This window comes from Papaver somniferum, chromosome 2 (assembly GCF_003573695.1).
Source record: "Papaver somniferum cultivar HN1 chromosome 2, ASM357369v1, whole genome shotgun sequence".
Lineage (NCBI taxonomy): Eukaryota > Viridiplantae > Streptophyta > Magnoliopsida > Ranunculales > Papaveraceae > Papaver > Papaver somniferum.
Genome location: NC_039359.1, coordinates 12223189 through 12247354, shown reverse-complemented (window position 1 = coordinate 12247354; position 24166 = coordinate 12223189). Strand labels below are relative to the sequence as shown.

The 24166-nt window shown below is 36.1% G+C and overlaps 4 protein-coding genes across 4 annotated transcripts; 2 read left to right on the top strand and 2 right to left on the bottom strand.

Annotated features, from left to right (window-relative positions):
• The first annotated feature begins 1130 nt into the window (after positions 1 to 1130).
• On the top strand, positions 1131 to 10685 carry LOC113350655. The gene is made up of 4 exons (XM_026594788.1): positions 1131 to 1382; positions 1541 to 1557; positions 9064 to 9569; positions 9979 to 10685. The coding sequence occupies exons 1-4, from the start codon at positions 1131 to 1133 to the stop codon at positions 10530 to 10532; spliced, it is 1329 nt and encodes a 442-aa protein (XP_026450573.1). The 3' UTR covers positions 10533 to 10685.
• On the bottom strand, positions 10653 to 16136 carry LOC113346922 (histone-lysine N-methyltransferase EZA1-like). The gene is made up of 17 exons (XM_026590475.1): positions 16058 to 16136; positions 15874 to 15972; positions 15524 to 15780; positions 14789 to 14950; positions 14553 to 14637; positions 14257 to 14406; positions 14119 to 14166; positions 13959 to 14030; positions 13081 to 13796; positions 12784 to 12943; positions 12370 to 12581; positions 12033 to 12164; positions 11692 to 11782; positions 11552 to 11599; positions 11343 to 11471; positions 11156 to 11233; positions 10653 to 11076 (listed from the first exon to the last, which is right to left on the bottom strand). The coding sequence occupies exons 1-17, from the start codon at positions 16091 to 16093 to the stop codon at positions 10888 to 10890; spliced, it is 2664 nt and encodes an 887-aa protein (XP_026446260.1). The 5' UTR covers positions 16094 to 16136; the 3' UTR covers positions 10653 to 10887.
• A 288-nt stretch (positions 16137 to 16424) lies between these two features.
• Positions 16425 to 18638, top strand: LOC113346920 (ubiquitin-conjugating enzyme E2 32-like). The gene is made up of 5 exons (XM_026590473.1): positions 16425 to 16648; positions 16814 to 16945; positions 17044 to 17128; positions 17812 to 17975; positions 18064 to 18638. The coding sequence occupies exons 1-5, from the start codon at positions 16538 to 16540 to the stop codon at positions 18481 to 18483; spliced, it is 912 nt and encodes a 303-aa protein (XP_026446258.1). The 5' UTR covers positions 16425 to 16537; the 3' UTR covers positions 18484 to 18638.
• Positions 18639 to 18746: 108 nt separating this feature from the next.
• LOC113346921 lies at positions 18747 to 19997 on the bottom strand. Its single transcript, XM_026590474.1, has one exon. It carries the CDS (start codon positions 19708 to 19710, stop codon positions 18892 to 18894), a length of 819 nt encoding a protein of 272 aa, XP_026446259.1. The 5' UTR covers positions 19711 to 19997; the 3' UTR covers positions 18747 to 18891.
• Between the last annotated feature and the right edge of the window lie 4169 nt (positions 19998 to 24166).

The window sequence follows — 24166 nt, the reverse complement described above, 5'->3', positions numbered from 1 at the left end:
ACTGAAAGAGCCCCAGTTTCAGAAGTAATTTCAGTCCTTACTCAACAGTTGAAGAAAAATTTTCTCCAAACAATGTTAAGTCAACAATCTCTAATCACATCTGTGATCAGAAAATATGTCTTCTTGGTAATTCAAAAGGACATATAGTGCATAAGAGGAAATCCAAGTTGAAGAACAAATCATTTGTTAAACTTCAATATACCTTAGATTTGATTCTTAAAGGTGTAACTGACATTTGTATGACTAAACCAATCGGTTTCAGTACGCACCCTGTGTTCCCTACCAGGAAAGTCAGTACAATGAGTTCCTAAAATGCACAGAAGCATTGGAAATCTCTTGACAAATATCCTTCAAGAAGAACTCACGTTCCTTCTTCGGTCAGAAATGGAGATAATGCTAAACCTGATGTGAATTATTATCAAGTGAAGATTGCAGATATGAACAGATAGATGATAATATAAAATTGATTATCGAGGGATACAAGGAAATAATCAACAAATTATCTGCAACATCCAGACAAACTTCTTCGTGTAAGAATTCGTGTTATGTGTCATACTTTGATGATAGTAATTTTTATGATAATTTTTCATGTCATGATAATATTCTTCCTGTTTACAAAAGAAAAGGGTTTAACCAAAAACAATATTCATTTGATGAGCTAGATGCTCATACTTGTGCAACTTAATCACAAGGTTGAGAGTCTCTTACAAAAATCCTGGTTAAGAGAGACATTTACAGGTATACTTTTGTAAAGTTGCGTTCAGATTCTCAAGCTACTTTCTAATCGTCTTTAGCAGGAGAGTCCATACACCATGTTTACATAAGTATCCGTGTTGTAGGTTTTGGTTAAACAGAGCTTGTCTCATAGTTTTAAATTTTCTTCACTTGAGTATTAAGTTTTTGGTCAGTATGACATCTTCATATTGCAAGAGGTTCTTAACAAGGACGTGAGCGTGCGTTTTCTTATTCTTTGGGTCGAGGATGAACTTGTCCGGACCTCGTGTGTAACTGATACGGTTCATTCAAGGAAACCTTAATTTCCTTTCCTAAGAAACCTTTAAGTACCCATCCTATTGAGTTTTACTGGTCACGTACGCAAACTCTATGTATTTTCTGTTGAGTTATCAAGGATGTCTTCTTCATCTTCTTATGGTGATTTTTCTAAGGGATTCCTTGAGAAAGGCTTTGGTTTTGAAACTAAAGGAAGGAAGAAAAGAACTCTTACTGAAGATGGAATACCAAATTCCTCATCTTATATCGCTTACTCACATCAAGATGTTGAGAATGAGGGTATGGTGTCCGCTGAAGTGGTTCATGACTTTCTCAAATACTTCGAGGAAGCAAAACATCAACTTGTTGAGACTATGAAGGATCTCGATGTGGTTAGAATTGAGTTGAAGAAAGTTACTACCGATCTTTGACTCATTAAGTCACATGTTAAAAGACTTCTTAATAAGGATATCTTCTCCGAGGACGATGTTGCAAACATGAATCATGAACTGGAAGTCCGTGAAGCTGATGTACGTGAACTTTGATTTAGCTTATGATCGGGTTCTGGTAATTTCTTTTTAGTAGATGTTTTCTTGATAAATGTTTTCTTTGTTTTTATCTCAGAAGGTTTACTAGAGTATGGAATAGCCATTATTGTGACTACACATAGCTATGTCCATTATTTTCATCTTCATGTTTTTAGATTTATTTGATCAATTTCTAAAGTGATTTGGAAGATGATGGTTGCAGAATTGATCTTTATGGTTTTATATATTACAACATTTTTATGGGATATGTGTGTTTGCGTCCGTGAACTTTTATTGTCCCATATGTTGTCTAAAGTTAACTCTTTTACATGTCGATATGCAAATATTGATACAAGATCGATGAACTCTTGACAACAAAACAAAAGTTAATCCTATATTTTCAATTATTGATGGAAGATAGGTTAAAATATTTTGTTTACAAAGATTATGTCTATTATAAATCGTTACGCAAATAGTGATGAAAGATAGAATAAATATTTGTGTTTTCCGCAGTATTGATCTTTCCATGATCCATATTTTTTTGTATACTGCGATACTCCACAAGGTATTCTTGTATTGAATATATGAACGGTTAAGTTGATCATTCCTGTATGGTTAACTTAGTCGTAGCTCCGTAAGTTTTCTTATGTCGAGCATAATCAATTAAATTGAACACTTTTGTGTTTAATTTGATTGTGTATTCCAATTAAATTAATCATGGGTTTACTTGTGATTAGTTTGGTTGAGAATTTTGGATACAAAAAATCATTTCTTTATGGTTTTTGATGTCCAATAAAATCCTTTCTTTTCTCGTTTAAAAGTAAGGTCGCTCTTGTTGTTCTTTCGGGAATGACATCAAATGGGAGAGAGTTCATTCGAACTTGTGCTTAATTTCATATCTTTGTGGGGAGTGCGGCTGTGGAATTTTTAGGGGTTATCTTGTATATTCATAAACTCCTTGATGAAAGCATTTAGCTTCGGCTATATGATTGCATCTAAATTAGTTGGGATGTACTTTTCTTTGGTCTTGAAGCATCTCTGTGGAAATTTCATTAGGATCCCGTTTTCGTACCTTTGCTAATTTTATTGACAAAAAGGGGGAGAATTAATATGTAGTTCACACTACAAATACATATGGTTTACTGTTTTACAGGCCATTATGTAAGGGGGAGTGGTTTTCATGTTGAGATGAAAGTATTGACTAAGGGGGAGTGATACATATCACCATAGTATTGTTATCGAAGTTGTGATATAAGAACTTTGATACTATGTAATAATACTATGACATTGTATAATAATGATCGAGAGATTTTGTTTTCTCATTGTTATGGCTACGGAACTTCAACAACTATGATGCGGAATTGAACATCTATGGAATCATGGGAGTACTTGGAAAAGACGAAGTTTTCGAGTAATGTTGAAGTACCAAGAGGATCAAGAATGTGGACGAGAAGATACAAAGTTTATTTATTTTATAATCCATATGTATTGATAGTTTTGCCAATAAAATTGACAAAGGGGGAGATTGTTAGAGCATTGCTCGGTCGAGCTCGGATGCGTTGCTATCTCAAGCATGTTTGTCAAGTTTAGTTGTCAAAAATATATGTCTTGATTTATAGACTACTTATAGCTAAGTCTCGGTTAGGACAGGTTAGTGTAGTTGAGCTCCAGACTCCATGGCGATTATCTTGCGGAGACGAAGAAATACTCAAGTAACCAGTGGAACTTCATCCGACCAAAAAGGTATGTGAGACTTGAACTTATCTATCACTCAAATGTCTACTCTATCTCCTACTTTTGAGACAAAGTCGTATAAGTATGATAGTTTTCATACATACACATTTGATATTTCGAGCCGAGTTTACTCGTCTATTTTTTATCTCGAAATACGTGTTGGTAAAGCTTTTGCTTTAGCTATTGTTCATCTTTATCCCGTGACGCATGTCATGAAGACGTTTCGATCTTGAAAATAACTTTAATGACGATAATCGTGAATAACGATTATTATAAAATTATAGAAGAATGTTTCAATGATTGAAATGTAGAGTTGAGAATACGTAACCAACTATGGATATAAGCATATATAGTGTGTTCACACATTAGTGTATAAATCCATGTGCCGGAAACCAAGTGTGTGCATTCGTGCATACGTATTGGCGAAGGAGACAGGTTGGGTACGCGTACTAGCGGAAGTTTTCTAACCGAAAATTTCTGCTGAGGTTTGTGAACTTTGCAAACTGGAAAAACCGTCACCTTAGGTATGTGTACCCGTACGCGTACCCTCGGAAGTTTTCGAACCGAAAATTTCTGCTGGGTTTACAAACCCAATTCCGGTAAAGCTAGAGTACACGTACCCGTACGCGTACCCAAGCTGGTTATATCTCAAATCGATAGCTCATGAACTAAAAACAATAAATCAATAAGGAATGCAATCTTTGCAAACCGTGGCTATATTGTTCATGGTTGATTCATGTGAATCAAACCGATTTTGTTTTAATTGTGTCTATTATAAAGATCTAAGCAATTGAACAACTCTTGAATTAGTTCTTTTGAAGTCATTGGAACTAGTTATTGAAGAAGATGAATATGGTTGATATGAGAGTTACTCATGTGGCTAACCATTTATGAACCATTTGTGAACCAACCAAATGTACACGTTTAGGTACGGTTACTCAAACCTAAATGAAATACATTTCTTTTGTGTGTGACAAGCTAAGTTTCGATCTAACGGTTGAAAAATATTAGCTTGGGAAAAATCAGGTTGATCATCTAACGGTGAATATTGAATGCTTTGCTACTAAGCTAACTTAGATTGCAAACCATGATTTGAAAACTATATAAGGAGGAATCTAGCATCTGTGCAAAATTAATCCCTACACCTCCTATGTGCTAGTAGTTAGTTTTGCTAGAGTTGTTTCTCCTTTAACCGTAGGTTTCTTCTCGAGACCCTGTCGGTTAAACTACTAAAAGACTTCATTGGGATTGTGAAGCCAGACGATACTACTTATCTTGTAGTTTGCGATCTGATCTTGCCATTTTCTATCGTACGAGTTCAATTGTAAGATTGGCTTGAGATTTATCTCCTAGAGGGCAAGATAAAAAGAAATCACAAACATCTTCGTCTCATCGTTTGTGATTCCGCAACATCTAGTTTCGCTACCATACGATTTATATTGTTGTGAGGTGATTGATAACTCTAGGATGTTTTTCGGGAATATAAGATCAGATTATCAATTGTTTCCTGTTCACCTTGATTTTATCAAAATACGGAACAAACTTTATTAGGTTTATCTATGGGAGACAGATTTATCTATCTTGTAGACTTGTTTGTGTGATACAGATTTGTCTATTCAAGTTTTCGACTTTGGGTCGTAGCAACTCTTAGTTGTGGGCGATATCATCTAAAGGAATCAAGTACGTAGTATCCTGCTGGGATCAGAGACGTAAGGAGAGCAATTGTACCTTGGATCGGTGTGATATTGATTAGGGTTCAACTACAGTCCAGACCGAAGTTATTTTGTAGTAGGCTAGTGTCTGTAGCGGCTTAATACAGTGTGTGTTCAATCTGGACTAGGTCCCGGGGTTTTTCTGCATTCGCGGTTTCCTCGTTAACAAAATTCTGGTGTCTGTGTTATTTCAATTTCCGAATTATCGTTTATCTTTATAATTGAAATAATACAGGTTGTGCGTTGAAGATCATCAATTAGAATATCCGACCTTTGGTTGTTGATTTAAATTTATTGATCCTTGGATATTGGTCTTTGGTACCATCCAATTTATTCCTTGTATTTGATAAAGACTCGCTGAATTTTATTAGCTTGAGTAAAGATCAAATCAAGAGAAGAGATATTAAGTCTTTGATATACTTTTATCTAGATTGAGTCTGACTGTCTAGTTGATTCTCTATTAAGCATATCGGAGTTAGTCCATACAGATTGCTGAGCGAAATATTGGGTGGTGTTGTTAGACCCCCACTTTTTCATGGGTGTCTTTTTGCGAAGCTTCTGCTGGATGACCGCAGTAGTGCCCGTTGAAAACCCCACACTTTTGGATAACCGCAATGGATAAGTGGAGATAATGTCGGTAAAAGGCCAAGTCATTACATAGTTGAATACTTGTTTGCTCTTGCTGTTTTTTCTTTCTACATTTTTGTTGCTCTTGATATCATAAAAAAGAAGAATATTATTTCAATGTTAATATCCATATATACCTTATCGGGTCTTAAAAGAATATGGGGATTACCACATACTTTTCACTACAGTTATTCCACGTCAAAGATCAAGTTCTTATCTTCAGGGTGGATTTGGGAAGCCATTTTAAATTTCCTAGCCTTTGGGTTGACCGTGTGCGTATTTTAATTGCACGTAATTGGTCGATCACAATAAAAATGTTATATTGCCCCGACTGAAAAATAGACAAGGATTTGGGTGCAAGCTCGGTTAATGTCTGACATTACTCAAGTTTGAGTCGGTCTCTATGCATATTTTCTAATGAGAGTGTGTATATGTAATCCCCATTATTGATTTAATTTTTTAAGCATATAACGAGGTTCGAGATTCCAAACACAGATGGTAATAACGCCATATGTTAACTAATCAACTAATTAAATTATCATGTCAAATATACATTCTATGCACAAAAATGAACTTCTCAAGTTTTATACATCAATCTTTACATTAAATTAACAAACCTAGTTTGTGTTGCCGATATTTGTTACGATGATTGAACGGGATTAAAACATATTATCTTCCTATTTCGCCAATACTCTGGTATTGTAATATTTCGAACCCCGCCCAACATCATGTTGAGACAAACTTATCTATTGTTGGTATCCTTGTTCCTTTTGGGTCCTTAAACATTTACGGATTTTTTTTTTTGTTCTAGTTTGCAAATCGGATAAGTTATAAATTTACCAATTTTCTCTAGAGAAGATCGGTTCGATCATGGGGGCCTCTTAGGAAATCCAGAGATCATCTTAGGATTAACATGAACTTTCTGAAATTTGTTAATCTGCTTATCTTGATAAAATTATCTCATGGGATAACACATGTGGAGGTTATTGTTTCGATAGGTGTTGATATGAGTTATATTGTTGCGATTCAGGGTGTTAATCTTCATTATCTTCACTTTTATTAGTACATATTCATTTGCTTTTAGTTATAATTCATATCATTTATATTATCTTTTGTATTTTTGTGGAGCTTGTACCAATTCTTTTTGACGGGAACGATTTAAATAGTTGTCTAGTCCGAGTGTTTGAAAGTTCTAGTTCTATTAAATTTCTTGAAAAGGAGAAATTTTTTTTTTTGAACTGTGTATTTGTTGGCATTTGTGGCACGTCTTTGTCGATCATCCAAAAGCATCAACGCACATAAAGTAACCCATATTCAGCAAGGCTGAATTGGCGGCCATGGAAACTAATTGGGAGTCAGGACACATTTTATACCCACACCAAAAGATATATGGGGATTCCAAAATGATGGTGAAGTAACTATTTTACCCTTCTCTAATAACTTCTTCTCCTCCCATTCTTCTTCTCCTCCGCTCCCTCTCTCCCACTGTTTCCCATTCCATTAACGACTTCTGAGAAAAAAAAATTCTCACCAATTCATCGTCGTAAGTGAACTAAAAAAAATTAGGTTTTCAACTGCAAAATTCCAGTTACAGTTCCAGGGTCGTTAACCACGTTTTTTTATTGCTTAACGATTTTTGATATGCATGTTGAATTGATAAAAAATCGTTAACCATTAGGGTGTAGTAGATAACGACCCTAAACCTGGTTTTCTGCCCTAGAATAGTGTCGTCTAGGGATTTCTAAATCGCTAACGACTCTATATGATACAAAATTTGTTACCTGTTCAAAAAATAGGAAGGGTCGTCATGTCAAATGGTTGTAGTCGTCAACTATGTTGAAAGGTCGTCATGTGAATTCGTTAACGATGTTGAAGGGTCGTTTGGTTTTATAAATTTTGTTTGCCGACCCTTGATCTATGAAATGGCTCGCTAGGGTCGTCAGTATATAGGAATGCCTAATTAACGACCCTAAGAGTAACATCTTCAGAGAGTAAAAAGTTTTAGAGTCGTTGGGTTCTAAACATATTAAGTTAACGACTCTATATGACCTAACTAGTTGGAGTCGTCAATTATATCACACTTGGTTGACGATTTTTCATAACCTGCAAAAGTTGCACGTTTGAGTCGTCAAAGGTTGTGTCAAGTAATTGACGACTCCTTAGAGTCGTTCGTTTATTACCCTCTCGACTTAACGACCCTCACTCTGAGTAGTTGCATAGTGTACATGAATCGACCACTTGGGGCACCATTCATACAATTTGAAGAGTACAGGAAGTTTACCTGATTGTTTCGAGCTTCGGGTTCTTCATTTTGAGGATTGGTTCCTTCATTTTGAGCAATATGATTCCTCTACTGGAATCCCCCCAAAACTCAACTTCTTCCTCTCCACAACACAAAAACACAATTTTTCTTTTATCAAAATTTTATTCCTAAATCTGATTTTAATCTAATTAAACTAATTAACAATTAATTAATTTAATTACCACTAATGATTTGGGGTAGTTTAGCCATTTAAAAAAGTTGGGGATAAAGGATAACTCCCAATTATTATTTCATGACCTTTTTTGTCCTGTAGCTAGGGGTCCCCAATTATTTTTCCAGGACCCCAATTCAGCCTTAACATTCACGTCACATTCCTTTTCGCCGGCTAAAACGAAACATATGAACATTTTTATCAATTTTTGTTACATTGTACGCATTATCGATTTCTACTTATCACGCGTAATGGGTTATTTCGTTACTGAGGATAATTCGTCGTTACTGAGTAACCCATATCGAAATGAAGAAGCCGTTAACACCAAACTAGACACATTCAATTTTTTCCATCATTCATCTACTTTCTAATTCTACAACGCATTTACTATTCACAGCCATATCTACAATCACAGTACCTCACGGTCCTCACCACAGAGGTGCACATGTCAATGTTTCAGACTTGAACTCTCCATCATTAATATATTCATAGTTTTGTCATAAAAACACAACGCTCAATATTTAGTGGCGTAACCAATGTTTACTTCTCTAATTACTTTGTAAATTCCAATTTAAAAGTAGAAATTAAAGTCCTTTAATGACGTTGATTTGTTATCTACTCTTTTAAGGTTCTTCTTCATACACAGCCATACGTCGATTTTTCCAATCAACTTTTTCATTGCGTCATCAGTCATCACCCATTTTGATGACACAGTCAAAATCATACACCTAAGTCCATCATCTTTGATACACTAACTTCATCCTATCCGTCCATCGAACCTTAAAACTACATTACTACACAAACTAATAACACGTGTATCTTATCAAGGAAAAATCATCTGCCTCTATGTTCTAACAAAACACGCCACTAATTATCACCACCTAATCCCACCCCTCTTCCACCTACATTTTGAAGATTCTCATCTCAACCGTTGACCATAATAACTTACAACCATGTTCTACAGTATTAACCTACTCCAAGTAGTGCAATATCATCCAGTCCAAAATTCGCCATCACCTACAAAAGAAAAACTAAACCCCCCTCCTCTTTCACTCTCAAATCTCTTATTCTCTCAATGGCGTTTCTGTGCTCAACGAGATGTCTGCTACTACTCTTTTTGATCTCAGCCGTTCCTTTGGGTTTCATCATATCACTAGAGAGATCAAAATCATCAACACACGTGTACGAATACAAATCTAATGGATGGTTAAGAGAGTGTAGTAAATGGGATGATGTTAACCGTAGATTTCTTGTATCATACATGGAAGGCGGTATAGGTGAAATTGTTGTATCAGACAATGATCATCAAACAGTGATTGCAGAAAGAACAGTAATCAAAGAATCTGAATTGTCAGGGAACGCATCCCTAGGAATCGTAATCGATCGGCCTAGAAATCGTCTTGTTGTTGCTAGTGCTGATGTTCTTGGGAATTTGTTCAGTGCTGTTGCTGCTTATGATTTGACTACATGGAACCGATTGTTTCTTACTCATCTCAGTGGATCAGGTAATCATTTTTTTTTTCTTTCCGATTTCTGATTTTTTCCATTTATCAGAAGCAAACAGGTCTTGGTATTTAATTTGGTGGGTCCCAGTAATGCACAAAATTAGGAACGATTAAAGTATTTTCGGCCGTAGATGATTGGAGATCAGAGCTAATTTTCCGTGCCTAATCATTTAGATACAGTTAGTTAAAAGGATGTTTGGTTGAACTACTTTTGGGAAACATATACTAAGTATATATTGGTAGTTAAAATTTCTGACTTCAAAAGCTGTCTGTAGAATTTATCTATTTTGGATCAATTGTGGAATTAAAAAAGCAATTGCCAGTTTGCCAACTGTGGAATTTTATTTTCTGGCCCCTAAAATGTGCACCTGTTGGCATGTTGTAATATTGTGCATTTGCATTGTTGCAGGGGATGGAAAAGCATTTGCAGATGATGTAGCAGTAGATGAAGAAGGCAATGCATATGTCACAGACGCCAAACAGAGTAAGATATGGAAGGTAGGAGTAAATGGGGAGCTTCTAAGCATCATCAAGAGCCCGCTGTTCACATTTAAGGAGTGGTATGAAAACTTGATTGCGCTTAATGGAATTGTGTATCACCCTGATGGATTTTTGCTGGTGATCCACACTGTTAATGGCGCCCTGTACAAGATTAATACGAAAACAGAAGAAGTTAAGCTAGTTAAGTTTGTTGGTGGAGGTTCATTGAGATTCGGTGATGGTTTAGAGCTTTTAGATTCAAGTAGGCTTATAGTTGCGGGAAATCCTTCTGCGAGACTAGTTGAGAGTCTAGATGGATGGGAAACGGCTACAGTTGTTGGTAAATTTTTTGGACCTTTGCATCGGGTAGCAACTGCCGCTACTGTTAAAGATGGAAAAGTTTATCTAAATCATTTGGTTGGGTTCGGAATCCCTAATAGAAAACATAACCTTGTTGAAGCTGTGTTCAAACCTGTTAGGTAAGTCTCTGCAAAATGGATGTTTGTTGTTCATTACTTGTTATTGTATCTCAACATTATGGTGTTGTTTTCGTGCGAATTAGTAGTTCTTTCGGTGAATTATAATAAAGTTGGAGTACTTGACTTGACAACTCATATATGATTGAATTCCATTGCTGAAACATATTCTTAAAAAGATCAAACCAAGTTTAGTAAACAAAACTTATTACATATCTTATTACTTCCATGCAGTTTTACCTTATTTAGCTTTGTAAAGCTTCCATTTTAAATTCCACATTACCTATACATCATGGTTTCAAATGTACCGAGTCATGGAGTTGTTGTGCAAATGACTCGTACGTTTGAACACTGTGTGTTTATCAATTAGATTGTTTCCGAGCACGAGCATGAGGAGCTGATGAATCATCTTTTTTGGAACACTCGGGTTTTCGAGCCCATGGTGGTGCTTGAGCAGGACCATAAAAGTAATCATAAAATAGCTCTTCACTGGCCTCAATGTGCTCTTTTGCAAAAATACCAACACGATGATCTCCAGCTACAAACATCACCTGTGCAGTAACAAAAATCTGAAGTTTTATCTTAAGCAATAAAGGAATTAGTTTTGGGTTATAATTAAAAGCCACAAACCTTTGCATAACAATTGGGGTTCTTTGAATGGTTCGCGAATTTCAGCTTGTCTCCTTTACGATAAGCATCAAGAACATACTGTAACAGCATAACAAACATCAGATATGTAGGGAGTGGGGGGGAAGGAGAGGCAAGGAGTAAATTTTGATGTTCCAACCAAAACAATATTATAAAACCTATCACTAACCTGATCATTCAGATCGAAAAGGAACGAAGAATCAACACGATCATAAATCTTTCCCCGCTTGTCTGCTTCTCTGTGGGATATTAGCTCACCAGTGTATTCTCCAAGGTAATCATTTTTGTTAACAGGGTTCTGGGATAGATTTTTACAGAGTTCTAGTGAGAATTCAAATCCAGGTAGCAACAAAAATAAAACAAAACATACCTTCTCACCTTTATAAACGCTCCCCATCCAGCAACGTCAGACTTGGACAAAAGGATCTGCAAGAATTAAGTATGACGAACCGCTTGTTATTAACCTGGAAATCGTTAATCGCCAAATTAACCAATGAATTATTTCAAGCTTTTCTCACTTTCTGTCTCTGCTTTAGAAGGAGCTTCATATTGCCGCACTGATAACCATCTCCTCTTGCTGGTGGTTCGCCAAGTGAGCCATCTCCACAGCTGCTTGAAAAACAAAATTCTAAGCATCTCATCTACGAAGACAATAAACTTCAATTGAATAGACCCACAAAAGAGATCGTCGAAATTTTAATTTAGTTACAGCTACTTAAAACCTGGTGGCTTTGGGTCATGAACAAAATTGCTCAATATCAACTACCATCAGTAGAGAATTATTGATACAAGTTGTGATGGATATGACCTGGATCAAATAGTAAATTGGAACAGTTACATATTAGGATGAAGTCATTACCTAATCCAGCAATTTCTACACACATCTGGATCACACTCACGCCTAGCAGCAAAACATGGACACTGACGGCTTCTACACTGACTCTTGGCACAGTGGCATCCCCTAAATCGATTCTTGCAACTCTTGGAACACCTGAATTCAAAAGAAATAAATTTTTCAGACAGAGAAAATTGAAACTCTCAACTCAAAATACAAATGGAAACTGGGCATAATGGACTGTAATTCTTCAAATTTTCACGAAGTCGAAATACCCCAATGCCCTAACATCAGATCCATGTATTTATTTTACCATGTTGTACCCCATTAAAGAAAGAGTGAAACACTATATTCAGCATACCCGCAGTACTTCTCGCAGCAAGTTCCATTACTATGACAGGAGCACTGCTTTCCACACATAGAATCGCACTCACATGGTGTATATTGCTTAACTGTTTGGTCCTTCCCATCAGCTATTCTTTTGCGACTTGATGGATGACCAGCAGAATATTTTAGCTTGCGGGTTTTACCCCTCCGGCGGAATATTTTTGATCTAGTCGGCATATCTTGATCCTATCCATACAATAACACAAAGTAAGGAGCTACTAATAATTCATAAAACAAAAGGTTCATAACCATAATAGTGGCTGTTTGATTCCAGACGCACTTCATGCAAGTACTTATAATCAAGCCAATGCTATTTCTAGTCTCATTAACTGAAAATAAATGTTATCGTAATACTTAAAAGAGATGAGATGAATCTACTAATGCGCACCACACAATCAGTGTCAAGTTTTCCACTGTCATCAAAGCATGAATTTGGTGAAAGAGAAGATTTTTGCAGCATTGTATTCCCATTGCCATTTCCAAGCATGTATGTAGATACCTCCTTGCAAGTCTTCAAACCAGGAAGTAAGTTCCTGGCTATTAGACAACTGTACAGTCATAATCGTTGCATAAATCAAACATGTTGACGCTCACTTGTTAAAAGCCTCATAATAAATTATCAGGAATAATCATGAAGGAAGAAACATGTAAAATGGTAGAGTCAGGCGATGCAACACTTACATACCTGTTTCTCCCAAATATCTCTACTCCTTTCAAGTACAGCTCCTTCTCAATAGGTTTCCACCCACAGCCACTTGAAGATCCTTCTGCTTTGCTTTCTAAGGAATTGGAAGACTGATTTAACAAATCTACATGCATGTTAATGCTTTCTGAACGTTCTCTAACATTGGCATCTTTCTCTCCACCGCCAACAGTGCCAGACAGGACATGCTTAGTGGTAGAATATCCAGTAAGTTCACTTGGAAGTCTTGAAGCTTGATCACGTTTCTTCTCATTCTCATCGAGTGATCCAGAATATGGACGCATGCTATCAGTGCTAGAAACACTACCCGAATTCCTTTGACCTTCAGTAGCCACATTTGTTACATCTGAAATTGATAATTTTTTTAGTTTCTTGCTAGCATGCTGAAGTCTATCGGAACACATTGTTGGACCACCTAATGTTATAGTCACATCTTTTAAAACCTTGCGCTTGTTTAGATTATCATTGGATGGTATTCCTGAAAGAGATTCAACATTCATTGAAGCTCCAACAGCCGATTTGGAGATAAGAGTAGTATCTATGGAGATACTAGCAGCAGCTCGTTTTCCATCACTGATTCTTTCATCAGGTTTAGTTTCTGTGATAACATTACCAGGACAAGATCCTGATTTAGAGGAAAGTAAAATTCCATCTTTCTTGGCTGGTCCTTCAGGTAGCCCTTCAGCACCTTTACTTGCCTGAAAGACAGCTGAAGTGAAAGTTAGGTTTTAAACCAGAAGGAGATCAACTTTAGTATATAAAATTGTCGTCTTAGATATAGTGACCAGCTTAGAAGCTCACTACAGCTAAGGGTTCATAAATTTGAAATGAAGAATGCATTAATGAAATGAGAACTTTACCTGAAGGAAACACTGTTCACCGCAAGGTTTCTTATTCTCATCGGGTCCAGATGAATATAGTTGCTTCTCACCCTGTCAAAAAACTTTTCCTATTAAAACGAACAGTAAACTTGTACTCAATTGTGTGACTGAAAGTGAAGAACAAATCACTAGGGCTTACAGGGGCGATCAGATTTTGAGAACAGCCATGAAGACGGCAGTCAAACACCTGTTGCATAAACCAAGTCACCTCAATTTATCTTCAGAAAAAGGAAAAAACATGATGCTTGGTAGAATTAGTTAGCAAAAGAAACACTACCAAACAACGGCGACAAAAAAGATTATCAAAGGAATCTAAAGCTGCATCAAGACTCTTGTCCAGAACTATTCCCACTTTAGTTTTCCTGGAACTTTCAACCTCTTTAGGATGTTCTTCTTGATACTTCTCTAGCAAACTCTTGTACCTGTCCTGTAAAGCCCAGGTGCAGTAAAAAAGTTATGATGATCTCTAGAATGAAGCAATAAGAAAACATACAATCCGTTATCATACGAAGATCCATAGGAATATCATTCTTTGCATAGGAATATCATTCTTTCTTATGCAAACTCTCACACCTGAATTTCAGATGAAGTGGCCTTAATAATTTGGGTCAGAATATTCAACACTTCCTGAGTTGACCCATGCTGTTGAAAAGCCCTCCTGTCAAAGCCAGTAAAGCAACAAAAACTTCGATACATATACTTCGTACACAAACGGCAGAAATGGGATGAACAAAATCAGTAGTTATACACAGATCATATCTTGTAGTTGCGCTATCAGAGAGTATTGTAAGACACTGAAATTTACATACCACAACATCTGATCTTCACCATCCGAAAACTCATGCTTCTCCACCTCTGGTTCAGGAAGTTCCTCCTCACTGTCACTACAAATCACAGTTTCACCACCTTGCTGGTCATAGTATATCTGTCTCCTCCCAAACACTGATTGATCTTCAGCCATCCTCTGATTTCTGCAGGATGGGAAAATTTTGAGAAACTAATAGAAAATATAAAATCTCCACAATGACAAAAAGGGTCGGAAGCATCTGTATAAGTTATGAATGATATTTACAACACAACAATGAAGATCTCAACGCTGTCCTACACCCGCATAAACATGATTATTCCTCTCACAAATTTCTCCAATCTTATCACCCTCAAATCACTCAAAACATTGGTAACAAATATTTCAGCACACAACACAAAATAATCAGTTCAATACCATAATCCAGCCTACATCGATTTCTCTGCCGAACAGGTATACCCACGACTAAGAAAATAACTACCATGTCCAAATTCGAATAACTACCCACAACTCTCTAAAACAACTGCCAAGGAATCTAACCTCAAACCCCATGGAAAACTAATAAAAATGTTCGTAGACCTAGAAATGTAACCAGAAAACCATGTACGCATGACGCAACCCCTAATCGTTGCATATATCAACTACTAGTCTACCAATATGCCTTAAGATTATTACTCTAGAAATCATCAATGCACCATCCATTAGGTACATATATCTGGGAAAGGAAATAACATCTTACTTGTCCAAGAAAATCCATGTGGTATAAGGTGATATCTTCTCAACAAAAGGAAGCTTAGTAGTCGCGGAGCCATAAACATCCTGACAATTAACATAATCTTTTTCCCCTAACCCATGACCACCACAACCACTCAGCTTACATAACGGCCTTTCAATTCTAGATGAAACCATGTTTTGTGATCCATTTCTTGATGTTGCCAATTGAAGAAGCTGAGATGTATTCACTTTTAAACTTTTTTGATTTCGTTTAAGTTTTTCCTACATAACCAATCACCAAACGAATTAGCGATCGATCATTTAGGTAATACAGTAAAATAATCATCAGTATTAGGGCATATCAAAGTTACTTACTTTAATCGAAGCTAATCTCGACGATTGAATCTGTTTTTTTATACGAAACAAATTTGATGATATATTCCCGTATGAATCACTTGTTTGCTCATCAAATTTCTGCAAGAAAGAATTGGGAGAAAAATTAAGAAATTGATTAGAGACATAACCTGAAATTGAATTTGAAAAACAAATCATAATTAACCTTAGGTTTAGCTCCAGATTCTGAAGCTTTAGACATGGCGGTAGTGAGAGGCTCACTCTGTATCTTCCAGAGACAGATTTGTTATGAAGATTTAGGGGAAAGAGGCGGGTTCAGGCGGGTCTATAAAGTGTAGGGTCCACGTAAGGTAACACGTGTCAAGTCAATAGACCAGGTGAATCTCATGAGTTATGACATATGACTCCGTTTTATCGAAAAGAGGCAGATCGGCATGTGGGGTCTAACTTTATACGGTCAAGATGATTTGGTTTTGTTCACGTACGTTTTTAAAGGTGATAGGACGTTACGTTTTCTCTCTCATCTAGTTAGTATATTTCCAGTGACTTTCGTTTTTGATTTTCTCGGGGCAGTCTTCTTTTTTTCTTTCTGTCAGAGTGATTTTGTTTTGTTTCATTTTTGGGTGAAGAACTGAATCGAAAACCCTAATTTTGTTTTCACCATTACCAAATTATCATCATCAGGATGGCTGAAGGGAAGTATAATATGAAGAATCCGGCTGTGAAGAGAATTCTTCAGGAAGTTAAAGAGATGCAGGCTAATCCATCTGATGATTTCATGAGTCTCCCTCTTGAGGTTAATTTTTCAAAAACCCCTAATTTATTTTATAAACCTTTTGATCCCTGAGTTAGTTTTGGGGATATGATTTGAGAATTTTGTAATTAGGAAATGTGATGAATTCTGACTTTTCTCGGTTAAAACCCCCAATATGGGTACTGACATTGATTTGATTTTGTTTAGGAAAATATATTCGAATGGCAATTTGCAATAAAAGGTCCACCTGATACTGAATTTGAAGGAGGGATTTACCATGGGAGAATTCAATTGCCTGCTGATTATCCATTTCAGCCTCCTGCTTTCATGTTGTTATCTGTAATGACCTAACCCCATTGTTATACTTTCCTTACCGTCTATTACTTAAGTTGAATGTATATTATTTCATGCATGCTTATTAGCTTTGTTGGTTTCAGCCAAATGGACGATTTGAAACACAAACGAAGATATGTTTAAGTATATCAAGTCATCATCCTGAACACTGGCAACCTTCGTGGAGTGGTAAATTTTTTGAACTTGATCGATCAAAAAAGAATTGAACTTGATTGTTTTGTAGTTTGATATGTTTAACAGTAGTTAATAGTGCTAATCTACTTCTGTTCATTACTTTTTTGTGTTTGACTTTGTAGAAAACAAACTAGACCCACAAACGGCTAGAATCAGTTTTTGGTTGAACATGCATCTAGGTAATTGCTTATTAGAGAGGGTTTCACTCTTTAATCAGCAATCTAGACATTTGTTGTGCTGCAGTGTTTCACTCTTTAACCCGATCGAATCCAAAGAACTGATTCCTTGTGCTGCACTGTTGATTCATGACGTTTGTTATCACTGTTTGAAACTAGATTAGGAATTAGGGTTACTACAGCTGGACTTAAACATGCCACTATATGGTTGCTGAGGTTTTTCGTTTTGCTTGATAGCAATAAACTCTGATAGATTAAAGGGGAATTCATAATTAGGTGTCCAGCTTATAATCATTATTATTAATATATTCCCCTAAATTCGCAGGTATATGTGAAGCTTGAATTTGTTTACCTTTACCTATGTCATTATCTGGTCACTGTTGTCTATATCGTTATCTGTTCAAATTTGTGGGCATGTTACTTAAGAGTTGGAAATCCCATTGGGTATTTTCGTGTTTCCAAGTTCTGCTAGTGACTCCTGCCTGATGTATGACCATGCAGTTAGAACTGCCCTAGTAGCACTAATAGCATTCATGCCAACAAACCCTGATGGAGCATTGGGTTCTCTGGACTATAAGAAAGAACAAAGGCGTGAACTAGCTATTAAATCACGAGAAGCAGCTCCCAAATATGGGACTCCTGAACGTCAAAAAATAATTGATGAGGTTTGTTTGCTATTTGTGTTTATATTCTCTATTTGGGGACCGTTTTGTACTTCCTCATTACCTTGACGTAAACCTTTTGATGATTCAGATTCATGAATATATGCTAAGCAAGGTGCTTCCAGCTCCTCCCCAACACAGCCCCCAGCAGCCAGCCTCTGAGGAGGACTTGAGCAACAAAGATGGTGAAGCCCAGTCCAGTCCCCAGAACGGTGATGTGATTCATGAGGGTCATCCCATTCCTGAGGCCGATGACAGGATTGTGGAAGATGCAAGAGAAGTCCATGTTAATGCTAATGCAGGTCCCTTGAGAGTCAGCTTCAATGCAGGTGTGACGGTAACAAGACGTGTACCAGCCACAGACTCCAATACAGAAACTGCGGTTACAGTTGCAACACCTGCTAGTGACCGCCTTTTCACGTTGGCTGCGATTGGTCTGGCAGTTGCTATTGCTTATCTTTTACTCAAGAAGTTCTTGAAATCAAGTGGTCATGATATTGGTTCCATGTAGAGATTTAAGGTGTATTATTGATCAGGTTGATGTTCATTCCATTAGAATATATTACAGAGTATAAGCAAAACCTATTATATTTACTTTCCAAGAACTCATGTAATGTAATCTATATTCACATATTATAACATATAAAACACACCTTTTACAAACTGTCTCTTTGAGTTCTGACCATTGCTTTGTTATATGAAGCTCAAGTGCTCACCTTAGATGTGAGTTGCAGAAAATTTGTTTAATCAGTGTTCGAGAAACTACATGTATCATTGTATATTAAGAGCAGGCAGTTCCTTGATATATTAATTGGAAATTACAGTTGTTGTGGATACAAATTCTTCATCAAACTAAAGTATAGGAAAACTGAATTACAATTACAAAGGAAAAGAAAAAGGAGGGCAACAAGGGTTGATGTTAGACCTTACTGTCATCCTCACAAGGACAATTATCGCTCTGCTGTGGTCTTCTTCTACAGAACAAACCTTCGGCGAACCAAATGAAACCCTTGACAACCCTCAACATACCAATTGTAACAGTAAGATAATACAACCACCAACTAATAAAATCAGATATTCCCAAACCAATTAAGAGCTCTCTTTTAATTTCTACGACAAGAACTAACGTTTCAACCTCGTCTCTTAATCTCCACAGCCACAACGCACCAAAGCCCGCGCTTATTGCCACCTTTTCAATCCATTTTTCGCTCCTTGCACCCCCAAAAATCGTATCATCCACAACAGGTCTTACGACAGTTTTTCCCCAATAAAGCATAGTTTCATGCAAACCAATAAAGAAAACAATCCTACTTATCAACAAACTCCTTTTGTCAGCACCATAATCATCAGGCCAAACACCGGAGACGACAATAGCTTCAATCCCCAACCCAACAGTTACTTGTAAAACACAAAGGAAAATCCACGCAATATGAAGACGAGGTTGAAGAGGTGATCCATATAAAAGTGTGAATTTGCCCGTTAAACCGTGAATAAGAGCTGTAACGCTGAAAAATGATAGAAGAGCTTGTAGTAGAGCAGGATTGATATTGAGAAAGAGGGAGAGAAGGAAAGAAGATGGTAGTGAAGGGTACTTTACATAAGACAATCTAGCTAGTAATAGAAATGAGAGAGGAAGAAGAAGACTTAAAAGGGTTAATGTGAAAATATAAAATGGCACCCTTAGAACTGGATTCATAAAGAACTTCATCACTGTTTGCTCCCATTTCTCGGAACCCATTATGCAATCTTCTTCTAGTGTTCTTCTTGAAACACAATAACAATTAATGAAAAACTAGAAGAACTCTCTTCTTGGATAATTGACGATGCAAACTACAAAGGAAGAAAACAAGAACTTGATGAAAATGTACCTGTTTTTGTATGTTATGATGTCTTAATCATAAGCTGTCTTTTATATGCAACAAGCCGAGTGGTTGGCACGACCGTTTATAGTTGTTGGCATTGTCTCATGTATTCGCTCATACATTTTGCAAATAATTTTTATTATATTAGATCAACAACCATATTATTAATCGAAGATGATTAGTGTAGTATGGGTTTGTAATGTTCAAATTTAAAACGCTAGAGCTAATTTATCAATTTGCTTAACTGTACAATTATAATGGTGATTTAATTGAATAGTTAAACAGATATGGGCTAGGCTGGGGTTTCTTAGACATATAAACCTACTTTTTATGCTAAAATAAAATGAACTTTGATTATACTTCATTGACCTTTAGAAAATTATTGTGATCACCTTTTGAGATCACATGGGGTTGGATTAATATCACAAATAAGCAAAGTATTAAACTTTACTTTCCTTTGAATATTCTTAACTTCTTATCTATAATGCATGCAAAAACAATATTTTACAGATGTCAAGTAACAAATTGGTTGTGTCTAGCATACAGTTTTTAGATTGGTTGTGTCTAACAAATTGGTTGTGTCTAACAAAAATAAATTGCAGTATCTTCTCAAGAACAATTTTTAGATTTTAAACGAGTGTGATACCCTGTTTTGAGCAAATGCTCTAAAACTTGGTAGTATTTGATTTTGGATATCTTAAGACAATCATATCCAAATTTGATCATGATTTTGGCACTTTCTATATAATGAACATAACACTCGGAATATGGGACCAGAAAATTATTCTCATTCTATGGTGGCTGGCTGCTGGCTTGGAGATGTGCACGCAAGGGAAGTTTTGCTGGATAACAAAACAGGTCTTTTTGTGCGTCCAGCAGTTTGAGATTCCCACAAACCAGCAGGATCACCATGTGGCTGATGGACATTGGTTGACGTATAGGATGGTAGTTGACTTGTCAAATCCTCACCAATCCAAGAGTAAGGTCTTGTCCACTTACGTTAAAATATCAATCATGGAACAGCGTTCATTTGGCTGATGGATAAGACAGTCCTTCTGTACAAATGATTGCTTAAGATGTGGAAGAGCATTAGGCCAATTTTATATTAGAGTTATTCTCCATATCCTAGTTTACTACCTCCACAAGCTGGACGTCGAATGTGAGCGTATGGACGTTGTACTTTTGTTACGAAGCTGCTGCAGACTCCCCAAAAATATCCCCAAATCACTCTCCAGTCTCCATCAGGTGGCATTGTTTTGGACCATAGATCTAAAGTTGGCGGGGCCCGGGAAAAAACGGGGCGGGTATTTGTGTGTGTTTATGAGTGTGAGGGAAAAGTGGGGGTAACTCTTTGGGGCACAAAGCATTTTCGTTTTGCTTAATGGTTGACATTTTTGTTGGAGAGAAAAGGAGATGGAAAGCGTGCAAAAATCCTAATCAACTCAATATATATATATAGGATTAGTTCTTGGCACTTATTTGATGATGATTTTGTAGTTCCATGTTGATGATCTTGTTGTTGCATGATGAATATGTTATTTTATTTGATGATGATTTTGTCATTGTTGTCTATTTCATAAAGTTAGGGTTTAAAAAAAATCTGATTTTTTTAACAGTATTTGATGAATCTTTTCTCAAATATGTGATAATTAAAAAAAAAAGTCCCCATAAAAAGAAAAGATAAGCTTACTAGGGTGTGTTTATGTTTGTAATGTATTGTTAAACAAAATTCCTTGAATTTGGATCATTTTGAATTGTTTATGGTTCTAATGTACTCTGTATTTGCTTGCTTGTGTATGTTTCAGCGGGAATATACCACATAGGGACATAAATAATTATTGCACACAGATCCAAATTCAGTTTCCCTTAACAAACTTGCACAAGGATGAACTGAGTTTGAAGATGCTTGAGCAAATGATTGACAATAGATTACAACTGGAGGATATTGAAACTGTTGATTTAATCTGGATGAATAATGGAGTTGGTTGTAGCTTAATGAATGATGAAGATTGCTTCATGTTTTGGGAGAATGCTGAACTGAATTGTAATGGTTGTATAGATTTACAAGTAAGGATATTCAATCCAGAATGGGATACTTTGCAGGGTAGTATGAACACACCTAAGAAGACTAGAGTGTGAAAGTCACCAATAATGCCAGTGAGAAGAAGCCCTAGACTTAAAGGTAAAGGAGTTACAAATTCTACTTCAAAGAATTTGTTTGGTGAGATAGGTGGTTCAAGTACTAAACCAGTTATACTTGATTACGATGAAGATATTCAAGATAGAGAAATGAGAGCTGCTCAAGCTGAAGATATTGAAGATGGAGAAGGTGATGAAGAAATTGAACATATATTCGATCATGATTACTAGGTAAATCAATCCATGCTACATAGAGAAATGGGAGTTGCTCAAGCTAATGATTATGTTGTTGAACTTGAGAACTTAGAGGAGGATGAGTGCCACCATGTAGAGGACCTTGATGCCTCACTAATATATGATAGTGATCAAGATAAGGACTACATGGAATTTGGTGCAAAAGAAGATAATGGTGATTCAAATAATGATGCATGGGAAGATAATGATGATTCAAGTGATGATGCTGAAGAAGATAATAATGAAGGTAACAGTTACATATTATTGCCATTATTGTTTTTGGGTGCACTATAATGCTTTTTGTCACACTGCTTGTACTAACTACTTGTTGTTGTTGTTGTTTAGGTAATGTTGAGAACAAAGATGATGATCATGATCCTGAATGGTTTAACAACTTTAAAGATGATATGCCATTGAACTACCCTGGTGAAGTTATTGGACAAGAATATAATGGAGGTAACAGTTACAAGTTATTTTTTTTGGTTGCACCATAATTCTTTTGGTATACTAACTCATATTTGTTGTTGTTATTTTGGATAATGTTGAGAACAAAGATTATGATGATCCTGAATGGTTGAAATTTAAAGTTGAGAGGGCATTGAACTACCCCGATGAAATTATTGAACAAGAAGAAGAAGAATTGTTTCCAGATCAAAACCATGATGAACCTCTTAACCCCTTACAGATGGTGGTAGGTACATTATTTCCTAATAAAAAGGCATTTCAAAGACATCTTAGAGCTTATTGTGTACTTGAAGAACATGAGTATAAAGTAAGAAAGAGTGATAAGAAAATACTTAGGGTTTGGTGTCCAAATAGAAACGAATGTAATTATTGTTGGTTTGTGTTTGCATCTAGAGTAAATAAATACTCCCTCAGTATTTTTTTATCTGTCCTAATTTCCACTTTGACCTGTCTTTTTTTATCTGTCCATTTTGTTTATAGGCATATTTTTCCCTTAAGCTATCAAATATACCCTTTATTTTTTATAATCATAAAATCATTTTTAATATAAACTTAATTCAAAATCTTAAATATTATCACCATATATTTTTTTAATCATCATTCCTATTTTAAGTAAAAATATTTATATATATATATATATAACTCTTAATAAAACTTCTACTTATTCTTACATAATTTTAGTTTTGGTAATAACATAACATTAAATAGGGATAGTCAAGGGTTAGTCATGACATTTTATAGGATTTCCTAAATATTTTGAAAAAGTCAATTAGGACTGTTAATTAAAGACGAGGGGAGTAGTCAACATCTAAAATCAGAAAAGTTAACCTCACACATAATTTTGAGGGAAATTTAAAGAGTAGAAACAAATCTGCAGATCCAAGGTTTGTTGCTGATGTTGTAATAGACAAGTTGATAACTCCGGATACTAGCCCATTGTGTACTGTATTAAGACGCTATATACACTAGCCTACTATCAGAACTTCGGACAAGAATGTAGTTGCGATCGAATTAAACCGTCACAGCAATTCAGTTACAGTCGTGCTCCTTACTCCTCTTGAATCCCAGCAGGACTCCGCGCGATTGATTTCCTTAGCTAACGTCCTTTATAGCCTAAGATTTGCTTCAACTCAATTGAAGACTTTAAACCAATCTGCCTCCCACAAATAAGCATATTTGTGATTTTCGTTCTGATCAAAGATCAAGGTGAGGTGGGAAATCGATTGCAATATAAAAAGTTCAGCAAACCTCAAAATCCGGTCTTATGACTCGTGAAGAGCAGCCTAAATTATTATTCACCTCACAAGTTGATGTAGTTTTTTAAGTGGTAAATAAATTTCGTTCAACTCGGACTTGTGTAGACTCAATTTCAGACTTAATAATAAAAAACAATAAAAATAAAGAAAATATATACACAAGGTTTGTCACAATGTCGAGAGATTACTGAGACTCAGGATTCCACCAAACCTCATACCATGTGGTTCAAAAATCAAT

Excerpts from the sequence above, each read along its gene's own strand:
- LOC113346921 (XM_026590474.1), bottom strand. The coding sequence starts at position 19,710 with ATGGGTTCCGAGAAATGGGAGCAAACAGTGATGAAGTTCTTTATGAAT.
- LOC113346922 (XM_026590475.1), bottom strand. The coding sequence starts at position 16,093 with ATGTCTAAAGCTTCAGAATCTGGAGCTAAACCTAAG. Across the intron at positions 15,781-15,873 it reads CGAGATTAGCTTCGATTAAA|GAAAAACTTAAACGAAATCA; the intron begins GTAAGTAACTTT and ends TTGGTTATGTAG. Across the intron at positions 11,600-11,691 it reads TTCTAAAGCAGAGACAGAAA|ATCCTTTTGTCCAAGTCTGA; the intron begins GTGAGAAAAGCT and ends TAATTCTTGCAG.
- LOC113350655 (XM_026594788.1), top strand. The coding sequence starts at position 1,131 with ATGTCTTCTTCATCTTCTTATGGTGATTTTTCTAAGGGATTCCTTGAG. Across the intron at positions 9,570-9,978 it reads TACTCATCTCAGTGGATCAG|GGGATGGAAAAGCATTTGCA; the intron begins GTAATCATTTTT and ends GCATTGTTGCAG.
- LOC113346920 (XM_026590473.1), top strand. The coding sequence starts at position 16,538 with ATGGCTGAAGGGAAGTATAATATGAAGAATCCGGCTGTGAAGAGAATT. Across the intron at positions 16,649-16,813 it reads TCATGAGTCTCCCTCTTGAG|GAAAATATATTCGAATGGCA; the intron begins GTTAATTTTTCA and ends GATTTTGTTTAG. Across the intron at positions 16,946-17,043 it reads CTGCTTTCATGTTGTTATCT|CCAAATGGACGATTTGAAAC; the intron begins GTAATGACCTAA and ends TGTTGGTTTCAG.